Here is a 14,518-nt window from a genome sequence, read left to right as displayed (position 1 = left end):
AAAGGGTTTCCGATTAAAATTTTCCAGAAAAACAATTCAATGCTAGGCGAATTCATTGAAAAGAAAAGGGAAGAAAATTTACCAAGTTGAAGTTTTTCACATAAAAAGATTTTCGCTTCGCATGGTCAAGCGAAGCGAAATAATCTGTTTCGCTTCGCTTGACCATGCGATGCGAAAAAGGACTTCATACGAAATTTTTCATGCGAAAAAGTGACACTTGGAGAATTTTTGAAAACTTAACTTTGTTAGCTACTATTCTGTTTTTGAAATTTGAACTATTTGGACATTTAGACTATACTGGACCTAACCATTGTACATTCTGGACTAAGTAACTTATGTAATGTATATAATTAACTAACTACTAAATCATGTAAAGTATACATACTTAAAGCCTTTGTATATGTATATATGTAACTCAATTGTTTTGTTTGTCTTAATGATGATTCTCATGATCATATGGTTTTGATTTTAGGGTCACAACAACTTTTGTGCTCTCGAGTTGCCCAAGGCAAAGGCTGATAAGGTGTTCACTCCTATGGTCAAGGGGCTCAGGCAATCACCCCTTGCCTATGCTATCACTACAAATCCAGCCATTTACTACAAGTGGGTTTTAGACTTCTGGGCATTTTCCAAGATTGCTGACGATTCTCTTTCCTTCATAACAACGGTCGCAAGAAAGGAATTAACCATCACAGAAGCAGATATTCGAAGAGTATTAAAGATTGATGACCAGCCGGATTACAAGTATGAGAGAGGAAACAAAAAGAAGCTGGAAGGTTTTGTTGCTCAGATGGGGTACGACACGGAATGGAAGAGCTTAGAGAATATTCATCCGTCACCATACTGGAGATTTCTCTTCCACATTGTCACTCATTGCTTCACAGACATTCGAGGTGGATTTGATAGCATGAGTACGGACTGGGTTCGTATTATGTCCGCATTGACCAACAAGGAGAAGTTCAACTACTCAAGACGGATATTTTTATGCATGCTTGCGAACATCAAGAGCGGGGCTACATGGTTGATGTATCCGAGATTCGTGCAGCTGTTGTTGGATGATATGATTCCAGATGTCCCAAGGTCGGGAGTCAAGAAGGCGAAAGACAAGAAGTCATATCCCGAGCCATATCATGTAAACAAGATCAAGGTGTCAGTGTTTGGTGTGTTGTTGAGCACAAATGGCAGAGGTCATCAGTATACGGGACCACGACCTGGTCCTAAGTTTGGATTATTCGAGGAAACAGAGCCTGCAAGGGATGAGGCATCTGTTGAGGAAGAAGAGGTTGATGAGCCAGAGACTGAGGGTGAGGAACAATCATCTGATGAGCCAACTAAAGGCAGAACCAAGTCAAAGCATGACTTGAAACAGAAAGCCGTGGATGTTGAAGAGGAGGAAGAGGAAGAGCAGCCTCAGCTCAAACGCATTAGGAAAGTTGGAGACTCCCAGAAGTCATCCAAGCTTCTAGTCAAGCTTTCCTCTAAAGGTAAACCTTCTCCTCCCCCTGTAGTAACTAAAGAAACCCTAACCCGAGTACTTAGGGATTTAGATGTTTCCAAGATTCAACTACCAGCCTATAGGAAACCCAAATCCAGAAAGAAATCCATGGCCAAACCCACTAAAACCCTACTCCATGATTCACCTGACTCATCACCCGAACCTCTAGATATTAACCAACCTGTTTCAACTTTCTTGCCTAGGATACCAGAATCACCACCTCACACACCACCAGACCTTAACCAATCCGAACTAGAGCCATCACTCTTAACCACACCACCAGAACAACCAACCCACATAGAAACCTCACCTTTCACACCACCACCCCAACCTGAATACTTACCTACCCAACCTGAACCAACCCAAACCATCATATCACCCATCCAAACTACCATTGAACCCACTTTCTCCCAAATATTTCCATACTCTATGTTTAGCTCTCCCATCAAATCTACAAGCCATTGGAGCCAAACCATTATCACTTCACCAACCATCACTCAACCAATCATTTTGCCTATCCAAACAACCTCACCACCCACTATGTATGTCACTCAAACTTCCACCATCCTCTCACCCAAACCTATCTCCCGAGGAAAGTCTTCGACAACTCCAGTATACGCCGATCTTATCCTCGATAGGATCGTCGCACTAGAGGAATCTAACGCAAGGCGAGCTGAACGAGAGATTGGACTCCTCAAGCTTATAAGGGAGATGAAGCAAAAGGAAGTACAGGACGAGAAGGAAAAGGATGAGCTAAAAGCAAGAGTCCAAGTTCTGGAGGATGAAAAAGTTGTAGCTGAGGCTCAAAATGAAAATCAAAGGTTGTTGATCAACACGCTGCACACAAGAGTCCAAAATCAACAGGTGCTGATGCAACAAGAATCGATCAAGAATTCAGAGCTAAAGGCTGAACAAACAAGACTAGCCAATCGAGTGGCTACTCTTGAACGGGAGTTACCAAGTGCCAATGCCCTTAGAACAAGTGTCAATAAGAAAATTGATGATGCAACAAGAAAGTGGAATCTTGAGAATGAAGCTACAAATTCAAGAGTTACGAGCTTAGAAAATCAACTGACATCCTCCACATCCTTGGATTCACTTCTAGCTGAAAATCAACGCCTGACGATAGAGATTGAAAATCTCCAGGCTAATCAGGCTCTCCAAGATCGATTAAATGAACGCCAATCTAAGCTGATCGAGGAATTACACAACAAGCATCAAGTCTCTTCGATTGCGTTTCACAATTTTGGAAACAAGACTTGATGCTGTGTTTGGAAGTTGGAGGGGATCGGATGAGATGCTGAGATTTGGAAGGTCACAACCCACTGCAGGACCGAGTGTGTCTTTGCAAGGCTTACCTCGTGTGGATCGGAGTGAAGAGGTAACTGTTGGTATTGTTGCTCAACAGGGTGTCCAAGGAACAAGTGAGGTTGATACCGGCTTGTTTTCTGAACAACAACCTCCACCTCAGACTCAAGCTGGTGGTGAAGAAGAAGGTAATGAGGAAGAAGATAAAGAAGATGATGGTGAGGATGACGGTGACGACGATAAAGATGATGATGTACACGACAGCTTTGATGACAATGATGGTGATGGTGGCAATGGTGGTGGTGGTGATGGAGGGGCCGGGGTGGCAGGAGGTGGAGGTGGAGATAACACTCAATCACCTCAACACGATGCTCAAGACCCTGCTAACCCCGATTCAGCCAGCAAAGTCAGAGAGGATGACTCACTACTTGACAGCTTGTATAAAGATATCATCTCTCCGACTGACAATACAAGTGTGATCGATGATTTTATTAATGCAGGTATGAGCTTTGAGGAATTCATCGAGAGAACGGGAACGGAGGAGGCAGTAAATGAACAAGACGATGACATTAACTACTCGCCAAATCCGGATACTCCTCCCGCTGAAGCTTCAGAGACTCCTGCAACCGATCCTGTCATTGACCATCCGCCAAAGAAGAAGCGAAAGATGCACATTGTCTCAAGTTGTGCGTCTGCCCGCGTGCTCAACTATCCGTATCATGATGACTCACTAATCGTATACGCAAAGTACGATCAGCGGATAGCGTTTTGGCCATCAGACGTTACAGCAGGGACCTCATCTATCTCAGTCATCACGAGCTGAAGACTCTACCTGAGCTTGATCTGAACTATCTAAAGAAAGCTCTAGGTTATGGTGCTGCTGAAAGTACGCTGGAAAGTTGGGTCCCGACTTATCTACAACATCAATCGAGAGTCAACTACAAGGACTTCGAGCCGAATAAGGGTCGCAAGTACAAGAACCCAAGAGAAATAAACCCGGCTACCGGAGAGCCTCGCACAATGTGGAGATACAAGGCGCCGAAAGAATGTCACAAGATTTATCATGGCGAGCCTTATCTTCCCAACACTCTCCGAGACTTCATCGATTGGGATTTCGACAACACAACCGGCGAAGCCGTCATTCACTGCCGTGATATGCACGAGATCAGAATGTTTGACGAGCATGAGCTTATGGGACTACACATTGAAGATGTGAAGAAGCTCTACAACAAGCCGCTGGGAACCGTCGAGGATTTGGGACATCAGAATACCGACCGGATAGTGGAAGCCTTCAACAAGTTCGTGCGTAGACTTGTTGAACTTCCACTAACCGAGGACGAATGCTTGGTATACGACACCGACGGGTTTCAATACTAAAGACTAGAGGGAGATTGTTAGGCCCCATTTTGTATATTTAGTCTTTTGTATTGATTCGGTTATGTATTTGGGCCGATAGGTCATTCTGTACGTAGTTGGGCCACGGTCCATTGTAAAGAAGCCCATTGGGCCTTAGTGTATATGAAATATGCTTCTCATGCATGCCTCCCTATAAATAGGGTGCATGCCATGAGAAACTGAAACTTTTGGCAATTCCTCAAACTCTTTCTCTTTCTCTTCCTTTTTCACCTGCAAATAACAATTTCAAGATCCGAGACCTCTTAGGTGACTTAGTCTAATTTCCGCTAGCACTAAGTTTGGTTGATCCAAGACACGTTGTTAGATCCACCCACTACGGGACCTACAACAACAACAACAACAACAACAACAAACTGCTAATCATAATACAAACCGAAAACGATAGAAATTAGCACATTGGTTATTGGTTTCCTTTGTTTCATGGCCACTGATGAGCTCATTAACAAAACACTTAACAATTGGCTTATGTCTCAATACTTGAGTTAAAAAAGAAAGAAACTCGACCAAAACTAAATTCACTCCCTTGATCTCAAAGCAAAACCAAGATGATGGTCCGCCACAAGTCACGGCTTTTGATCTGCGTAAACTGGTTGCCTAACGCCTGACCTTTGGATAATAGATCAGCAACTTTATCTGATTATCTCAAACTCGGTGATTGATAAAGGTTCAACAGCTACGACAACTAGCGAAAAACCTTAAACCCGAGGACATAAACTTTCATTTGGATTGAATTTGAAACTTGGGTTTTGTAAAACGATTCAATTTTAAAAAGCTGATGTTAGCATTAAGAAAATTACATGAACAATACAAAAAAACATTATAATGAACTCTTACAAGTTTTATTTTTACACTTGAAAAGAAAATAAATAAACGAATTAAGAAATTATTACAACGTTAATTTTCAAAGGATCGAAAAAAAGAAGTAATCGATATTTTAAACAATTACGGAAGAGCACCACAAATCCTTCGTACGACTCCTTCTTGACCTGTTAATGGTCTTATTTCACTCATCTTCACCATTGCCGCTGCAAAGTCCGACTTGAACTTTGAAGGATTGTTGCTATATTCTCTAACAATGTTGTCGGTTGATCCCCCACTAAACAACACTTGATCTGATTCAAGAAGACCTTTTTTTTGTATCAAGTTCTTGAAGTAATTGTAAACAAAAGAATTAGGCGTCACCAAATCTAGCGGTGCAAGATTTCCGTCACCATTGTTTATAGGGCAACCACGTCTACGAGTGCTAGCAAATCCTGCATCAATGTCTGATCCATTACTGTATATCCTATCACGGAACAAGAAGCATTGAGCTTGCCCGATAGTATGAGCTCCTACATTAATCCAACCTCCAATATTAGCATACTTTTGTTCTTATACAAAATATTATGGATCGAATATAACTATTCGGTAATAACATACCTGATAATGCAACCATGTCACGAGCACTAAGTCCGTTATCACCAAAGGTTTTAATAAGTGAATCTAACGGTGCTTTAAAACTAGGAAGACCAGTTTCTGCTAGAACAAGACTAGCGGTGGTTGAGTCTCTTCTTCCGAGCTTCACGGACCATGTTGGACCACCAACCATTTCTGACGCATCACGAGCGGCCACAGTTAGTACATCTGCACATGATACAACTCCAGGGCATAGTTTCTCAACCTCATATTTTGCCGCCTCTATCACTTCATAACCTCTTACCGAACCCTTATTAGGCAAAGCGTTTTTTTCACTTATGATTGTAGGACTATCATCTAACAAGATTGATGCGTCACAACCCTACATAAAATGTTACCAAAACCGTTACAATCTAACGTAATTAACATATGGCATGCATGTTGAACATATACACGTTTAAGCTAATTAGTACCAGAACAAAGCAGTCATGGAAGTGGAGACGAAGGATGGAGGCTGCCATGCGACGCTCACGAGATATGGCTGTTCTGATGGCGGTCCGGATTGTACGTAGTGCGTTGGGACATGAACCATCATAGAATGTAGACGATAACTGTGCTTCACATGGTGTATTGTAAGTAATAGAGAGAACTAGCATGAAGAATATAGCTTTCATAATATTTGGTGAAGCCATTTGAGAGATGGTTTTGTTTATGTTAATATCTAAGTTCAGAGATGGAATTTGTAGAAATGTGCATGATGGGTATTTATAGTGTTTGAGTAAACCGCGTGATGAAGCTGTGAAGGAGTCTTATTTTGATCAACAGTTGTTTTTGGTGGATTGACTTTTGTTCTTTTACATGCTGATGCATGGAAGCTCAGCAAAAATGTTGTTGACTTTACAGTTTACACCAAGTTAATAAAGTTAGTACGCCTTATTATTAAAACATAAAGTAAAACATGTATCTACTACTTTCTTGTCCCATGGTGACTATAAATTAATGGTTGTACGCTTTATACTAAGTTTATTAATAATATATGATTTAATATTATTTATTTTCACGCACTATTCTATGTTTTTCCGGGTACGTACGCTCGAAGACAATATGATAAAGCTGACCGGCCATATTATGAACACAGACAGATTCTTACGAAAAAAATGACATGTAAAATAAACATGTTTAAATATAGGTATATTGGTTTTTATTAATCTCAACTATCGTCATTTGGTCGTTGTCGGTTTCAACTAATGAATTGGCTGCTAACGGTTCCAACTTTTAGCGTATTTGTTCCCAACGGTCCGCGACTAACAGAATCCTAACGCCGTTTGTTGCAGGTCGCCGGAAAAATGTTTTTTGGCCAAAAAACTTACATTTATCTCTGGAAAACTCAACATTACTATCTCAAGCATCTTTGTAGCTTTGTATCGGTCCTTTAAAACCTTTTTCTATTAAAGCCCCAATTATTGAGGTCACCAGAACCCTAGAACCATCATCGAAAACGGTTGGTGGTGCTCAAGTGGTGGTGGTTGGTTGGTGGTGGTGGCGCTGTTCGGGTGGTGTTTTCTGGAAAAAAATGTGAATTTTCCGGTCAAAAACGTTTTTCCAACGACCTGTAACTATATAACGGCGTTAGGATTCTGTTAGTCGCGAACTGTTGGGAACAAATATGTTAAAAGTTGGGAACGTTAGCAACCAATTCGTTAGTTGGGACCTACAACGACCAAAAGGAGATAGTTAAGACTAATAAAAACCAATATACTTTGAATATAAGACTATAAGTTATTGATAAAATCACAAATTAATATAACAAAATGAAGTTTTAGTAACATCAAAATTGAGTTTGAAGACATCTTAAATGATATAGATATCTTTCATAGTTTTTATAGATATATACTATGGTTCTATAAATTATTAAGATTATTATTTTGTCAATGTTATTAAATTTGTCTTCACAAGTCCAATGTATATAAATCGGACCGGTAATTGAACTTCCTGCTCAATGGTTCATTGGTTGGTTCGTTTGACCGGTGTTAAAATCCGGATGCATGTTTAATTTTTCATTAAGTTTGTGTTAATGATAGGCAGGAGAAAGGCCTTAATGTATTGATTTTGAGTTTACTTTAATCCTTGATGAAAATTATCATATATTTGATATATATAAACCGATAAATAACATCAACTAATCTAATTAGTTTAGTTGGTAGACTCCGAGCACTAATTTTATTTATCGGTCATGTAGCTTCGTCTTTGTTTTGTTGTTTGAAAATAAATGCTCGTATAAAGGAAAATATTGCTTATCTAGCATACCTTTAACTCCTGTTAGGTGTTAGGTGTAAATCGGAACTATTTCATATAAATATAAACCAAAACACGAGTAAATATTCAAAAAGGTTTTGCCAAATAGCAATTATATTAATAAAATGCTAGCTAGTAGTGTATTAAAACAAACGAAGTTCTAAGCATAAAAATTAATAAAATCTTTCTCTTTTAGTTGGGTTTCATTGACTATGCAATAAGTATGAATTTAGCCTTGCGACCTGGACAAAATAAAACACGGTATTGCGTGTACTATATCTAATATATCTACATGTTAATATTGGCAATGATTTTTTTCCTTTTGAATTTTTTAATTTTAAAATTTATCAGAGGTGCTAGCTTATAAATTTTTATGTTAAAATATTACAAGTAATATTAAAAATTCAAAAAGTTAATCTTGCTATTATAAGACTTAGTTTTAGAAACATTAATTAAAAACTAAAAATGTTATAATTTATGTTTTTAAGTATTATTAAAAACTTATCTTTTGAAAATATATAAAAAAGCTTACAGTTATATAAAAAAGCTTAATTTAGAATACTAATTTTAAAAAATATATATACTGTAACTTAATTTTTTAATGGCTAACTTTTTTATTTGCCATCTTATGAAGCTCAGGCCCTGGTCTTTGTCAGATAACACAAACATCTTTACCATCACATCATAAAAGATGAGTCACTAGAATTTTGACTTTTAGAAATACGCTATTCATTTACTGTGTTTAAAAATATTTATAAACTTCAAATTAATTATTAAAACACTTCTTTAAATATTTATAAAGTTTAAGTATTAAAACTTATTTATAAAAACTTAAAATAAAAATATTAATGCATTAAAATATTCAAAAACTTATTTAACGATTAAGGGTTTCTCGATCTCCTGAGGTGGTTCTAGATTCGAATCTCTAACCTGTCAAACTAATTAAATTCGAGTATTAGTAATTGGTAGGCCTAATTGCTTACTGTGGAGTCAAAACGTCAAAAAAGCAAGCTTTCACTTCTAGAAAGTAAAGTTAAAAGTATGTTGAAATTTATCTTTAGAAAAATACTTACGAGAACAAAATTTTTAGAAATACCTTACAAATTTAGTGTGCTTAAAAATATTTATAGACTTCATATTATTAAAACCGTTTTTTCTTTTTAAATATAAAAAGTTAAAGTTATCAAAACCTGAAAAAAAAACTTAAATGTTTTGAATATTCAAAAAAACTTAAAAGAAAATGATTAATTGGTGCCACGTCAAGTCAAAGGTGTATACAATAACCCTACACGTGTCACCATTACCTCCACGTGTCAACCCAAAACCACCACCAGCTTTGCATGCACCGTATCATCTACACATCCATTCAATGGTATTCAAAGCCACACTCTTCATTCACACACTCAACTATGTGCAACTAATTACAGGCAATGGTGTTCAGAAGGTGGCTATTGGAAGGATACAAGAAGGTGGTGAACCCAAAACACAAGCGGTTCGGAATACTGGACCAACACCCGGTGGCTCAGGACCATGCTCAAGCAGCCGTTGAGTCACACCAAACCCTAAAAGATAATGTTAAAGCTCTTAAGAAAGAGTTTAAGATATATAGATGGAACCCTGATATGCCCTCTCAAAAACCCTTTCTTAAATCATACTTTATTGATCTTACCACTTGTGGCCCCATGGTACATATTATTGATCATACTTTTAAACTGAAATTAGTTATGCACTTACACGTGCTTTGTTTGATATCTAATCCCTTACTGTTTCAAACGAGTGTTAGAGAGAAGCATGAAGGCTGTTTTGATAATTTTTTTTTTCAAAAGTTTAGATTGATGTGTTTGTCCAAAATTGCCGTCCAAATATTACACATGACAATTCTGACAAAAAGAATTCAAAGTCTGACCGTCTATGGTCAGAGCGCGGCCTTCCAGATAAACGTTGGAAGGCCATTTGACCTAAGATTTTTTCAAAATTCGACGTGTTCATGGTCAGAATTGTCGTGTTCATGGTCAGAATGGTCGTCCGAAGACCCCCGGATATTGTTTAGACTGTTCGAATAGAGGTAGGAGGCCATTTGACTTAAGATTCGAAATTCGACGTTTTGTCCAGATAACGGTAACGGTGTTCTGCCAGAATTTTAAAGTTTGACTAGGGGTGCAAATGAGCTGAGCTCGGCTTGTTTAACTTACACATTCGATCTTTACTTCTAAAGCTCGAACTCGACTCGTGAGTAGTTTTCAAGCTCGAGTTCGGCTGGTTTATTATATATTAATAATTTTTATATGTTTATAATTATTATTATTATATAAAATTTTCAGTTATAATTATATATATTAATTAATAATTATATAGATATATGTGTATATATATATTTTTATATATAGTACGAATATCATTACAGAATACAAAAGGCATGCTCGTTTAGGCTCCAAGCTGCGCCTTTGTTTTGGGTCAAATCACGGGTTCCAATCCTGTCATCCCTACCTATTCTTCTCCTCTGGGCAGTCACGAGGGATCCATTGAGATCGATTCGGACATACATCATTTTTCATTTTCTGAGACTTTATGCATGTTTAGTTTTGGGGGTACAAAAAGAATCCTTTTCTTTTTAGTCGTATCTACTGTGATAAGAAAGCGTTCTTAGTTCAGTTCGGTAGAACGTGGGTCTCCAAAACCTGATGTCGTAGGTTCAAATCCTACAGAGCGTGATTCTGTTCTTGTTAGGTCTAATTAGAATTCAATAACTTCACTCATTTGAACAGCAACCTGAAGTGAACCTCCTGCGGATAAAAAAAGGAGGAAGTCAATAAAAAAAGAGATGTTAATGATTCAAAGGTCCAACTGATCGCCGCGAGGCTCGGAGCCGTCTTGAGCTCGATAAGTAAAGCCCGTTCTCGGGCTCGTTTATTAAACAAGCTCACTTTTAGGCGCGAGCTTAGGCTCAATCAGCTTTTACGCAAGCCAATCTCGATTAGCTCGCGAGCCCAGAGCTCGGCTAGCTTGCACCCCTAAGTCTGACCCTATGATCCGAACGGCCCCCTATAATTGGAACGGCCGTCTGGGTATTGTTCTCGGATATTGTACAAACGGTCCCTTTGACCAATTTGATACTTTCTTTTTTCTTCAAAACGGGGGTTAGTGTCTTGTGGTCAACTGTTTGATGGTGTGAAATTAAATGAGCTGAAGGTCCATGATGATTCTTGAATTTTGTGATCATTTGTTGTAGGTTTTGGATGCACTTCAAAAAATAAAAGCAGATGATGATTCAACATTGAGTTATAGGAGATCATGTAGAGAAGGAATATGTGGTTCTTGTGCTATGAACATTAATGGTACTAACACAGTTGCATGTTTAAAGCCGATTGATACCGACACGAGTAAGGCTACATATATTACTCCGTTGCCGCATATGTATGTGATCAAAGATCTTGTTGTTGACCTCACAAATTTCTACCAGCAGTACAAGTAAGATCATTTGATCCTTTAATTTGGTTTAGTTGTTTTGTTGTATTTTCTCGATAAGTAGGGGTGTGAATGTAGGGGTGTGAATATCTGGCATGATATGAAGCTAACACGAAACCCGAGGGTTTGGGTTTGGTACAAATGAGTGGGGGTCAGTTTGTTGAATACATGAACTGTTTAGTTAAATAGGTCAGTTCGCGGGTTTACCTGTTTAACCCAATTACTTTTAGTTTTTATTTTTGATGTATTTTATTTAATAAATAAATGAATTAAATTGGTTGGAAACTAAGAAGAAATTGAAATAAAATTTTATAATAGATGTAGTTGTTCTATACAAACTTATATTTTTTTTAAAAAAAATGTGAACTTAACGTTCATATATATAAATATATGAAAGAAATGATAAATAAAAAACTTGTGTGCCAAACCGTGTTTGGGCTCACGTGCGATACAAGATTTTCGGGTTCGGGTCGGGCTGGACCCGTGAACACGACTTGTTGAAACCCCTCTAAATGTTAGGTTATAAATGGTTGAAAATGTGTTTTATGTTATCATAAATAAAATTTGCTGGATATCTTATCACAGAGTTTAGAAGCTAAAAAAGAAAATATATAGCTTAAAATTTTATAATTAAATGTAATTGTTCTGTGCAAACTTGTACTTTTGCTGTAAAATACAAATTTAAATGCGAAAAGAATAATAAATAAAAATTTTCGGGGTTAAAATAGTCGTGTTTACGTTTATGTGTCTTACACGATTTTCAAGGTTCGTGTCAAATTTTCGGGTTCATGTTTGGTTGGACCTCCAATCGTTATATATAGTTGAACATGATGTTTGTAGGTCGATTGAGCCATGGTTGAAGACAAAAAACCTCCACCAGAGGGAAAAGAATACTTGCAAACACCTTTAGAAAGAAAGAAGCTTGATGGTTTATATGAGTGTATATTGTGTGCTTGTTGTAGCACTTCTTGCCCGTCTTACTGGTGGAACCCGGAGGAGTTTGATGGGCCGGCAGCGTTGTTGCACGCGCATCGTTGGATCTCGGACAGGTAATATCCTCGTAAACCTTGAACAATCTATTTTATAAAATAATAAAACAATTTTATTGAACATGTATATACCAAGATAGTTAAAATATCTTGGTCAAATGACATTCATCTAAGATAATTTCAATAAGCTTTTGATTTAGTACGTTTAGATATGTCATGGGTAATTGTAAAGTTAATATGTTCATATATATTTTATTCAAGAAGTTGATACGTTTATACATATTTTATGTGAAAATTACCAAAATAGGTTTGTTTGACCCAAATTTCTAAGAGTAGTTAAGACGACACCTTATCTAATAATGCTCCATAAGGCTCCAGAGGTGCATGTCATGTATTTCAACCTAGCTCCCTAGCCTTGTCTTCCTAGGCTAGGAAGGTGTCGTGGCAAGCCCTGTCAGGCACCTCTAGAACCTTATTAGATATAGCATTATCACGGTCCGTTTATTCACGACCAGGCACCTCTGTACATGGTTGAAACACGTCAAATAAAGGAGGTGCCAACTCACTTTTACTTGGGGGGGATCTGTTGTCTGTTGAAATTCTGTTGGCTACGCCTATTATTTTGTATATATCTTTATTTTAAAGAGAGTTGGGTCAAACATGTCTATTTTGGTAGTTTCTCATATTTTATTGGTCTCTTTCATGGCTTGATTTTGTACACGGATGCTTGACAGCCGTGATGATTACATGGAGGAGAGGTTGCGGGCGCTTACCGAGAACGACAGGCGTTTGTACCGATGTAGAACAATCAAGAATTGTATGGCCACGTGTCACAAGAGCTTAAATCCAGCACGTGCGATTCGTCAAATGGAGGCTATGAAGTCGAGAAATCCAATTTCCACTCGTGTAGCGAATACAGTATGATACTGTCTTGATGCAATAGGTACGTGTTTGATTTGTGTTATAGTTGTATGAACGAAGTTACAATCCTATGTGACAATGCTATGTTTGTTTAGCTTATAATCGTTTCGATATAATATTTGTTATTATTTGTTGTTTGATATTCGATATAATATTTATTTGTTATTATTTGTTGTTTGATATTAGCGTAGTTGAATCGGTATATACATTTTATAATTGTATACATTATTATCATATATTATGTAGTTTTAAGAATCTTAATAAAACAAGCCCATATCAACCTTATATTATGGGCTCAACTCATTAGCTATTGATCTATTCAAGTTAAAAAAGAGTGTATTATCTACTAATCTACATTTAGAGGTGCACAAGGTATGGAACCGGGTTTGGGTATGACCGGTATTGGAAAATTGGGTATTGGCAATACCCGGGTCGGGTTCGGGTCTGGGTATTCTCTTTAAAAAGCCATACCCTATGCATTAGGTTCGGGTTGGGTATCGAACCGGGTATTTGAATACCTTATTTTCGGGTATTGAAAAAACTCTTTTTTGGGTTTTTTTTGGCTTTTTTTAGGTTTTTTTCAGGTATAGATTAGATTTTTTTAAGGGGTTACAATTTTTAGGGGTCTTTTCGGGTATTTTTCAGGTATTTTTCGGGTAATTTCGGGTATAGATCGGGTATTTGAAAAACCCCGATTTGGAAAAACCCGGTTCCGGGTATGAAACGGGTTTCGGGTATTACCGGGTATAAATCGGGTCCGGTTCCGGGTTTCGGGTATTACCGGGTATAAATGGGGTCCGGTTCCGGGTACGGGTTTTTGGTACTGAAATGCATACCCTATCCGTACCCTATGGGTAGGGTTGGGTACAGGTTCGGGTATTAAAAACCCGGGTGTAAAAAAAACCGGTTCCGGGTATTTTTTCGGATCTGGTTCCAGGTTCGGGTTTTTTGTGCATCTCTACAATTCTACATAGAGGATGTCTGTACGCCCTAAAGGGAGGATTAGGCATTCGTCAAATGAATCAAGTGAATGAGGCCCTGCTCGACGCTTGGAGAGACTCTGTATCGACTGAATCGTATTGGGCGAAGGGCCCCCTGAGTCAAAGGGAGAGCTTCTGCGCCTCTCTCCAAGAGATACGATTCGGTATCTGAATCGGCTGAAGGAGAGTGAGAGTTCGAAGTTGCCGGTAGGTCAATATCCGGGGGTTGCTTTCCCTTAGTAATAGATGAAATG

At 38.0% G+C, this 14,518-nt stretch overlaps 1 protein-coding gene, 1 non-coding gene and 1 pseudogene across 3 annotated transcripts; 2 read left to right on the top strand and 1 right to left on the bottom strand.

Moving 5' to 3' along the window:
• Positions 1–5,116: 5,116 nt before the first annotated feature.
• On the bottom strand, positions 5,117–6,329 carry LOC143540959 (lignin-forming anionic peroxidase-like). The gene is made up of 3 exons (XM_077033899.1): positions 6,088–6,329; positions 5,639–5,996; positions 5,117–5,550 (listed from the first exon to the last, which is right to left on the bottom strand). Exons 1-3 carry the CDS (start codon positions 6,304–6,306, stop codon positions 5,162–5,164), a joined length of 966 nt encoding a protein of 321 aa, XP_076890014.1. The 5' UTR covers positions 6,307–6,329; the 3' UTR covers positions 5,117–5,161.
• Positions 6,330–9,339: 3,010 nt separating this feature from the next.
• Positions 9,340–13,287, top strand: LOC143540968 (succinate dehydrogenase [ubiquinone] iron-sulfur subunit 3, mitochondrial-like; annotated as a pseudogene). The gene is made up of 4 exons (XR_013136676.1): positions 9,340–9,594; positions 11,139–11,377; positions 12,215–12,423; positions 13,098–13,287. The product of XR_013136676.1 is annotated as a succinate dehydrogenase [ubiquinone] iron-sulfur subunit 3, mitochondrial-like (transcript).
• TRNAW-CCA (transfer RNA tryptophan (anticodon CCA)) lies at positions 10,547–10,620 on the top strand. Its single transcript has one exon. It is a non-coding gene; the product is annotated as a tRNA-Trp (tRNA).
• Positions 13,288–14,518: the final 1,231 nt, after the last annotated feature.

This window comes from Bidens hawaiensis, unplaced genomic scaffold (assembly GCF_021521415.1).
Source record: "Bidens hawaiensis isolate Kalapana, Puna unplaced genomic scaffold, B.hawaiensis_p1.1 tig00012418_1, whole genome shotgun sequence".
NCBI classification, from domain to species: Eukaryota; Viridiplantae; Streptophyta; class Magnoliopsida; order Asterales; family Asteraceae; genus Bidens; species Bidens hawaiensis.
The sequence above is the reverse complement of the archived record's forward strand: the minus strand, read 5'-3'. Positions and strand labels throughout refer to the sequence as shown.

What these genes read in the sequence shown, in the direction of transcription:
- LOC143540959 (XM_077033899.1), bottom strand. Translation starts at nt 6,306, where the DNA reads ATGGCTTCACCAAATATTATGAAAGCTATATTCTTCATGCTAGTTCTC. An exon ending in TCCATGACTGCTTTGTTCTG is followed by an intron (nt 5,997 to 6,087) that starts GTACTAATTAGC and finishes CATTTTATGTAG; the next exon opens with GGTTGTGACGCATCAATCTT. An exon ending in TGACATGGTTGCATTATCAG is followed by an intron (nt 5,551 to 5,638) that starts GTATGTTATTAC and finishes GGATTAATGTAG; the next exon opens with GAGCTCATACTATCGGGCAA.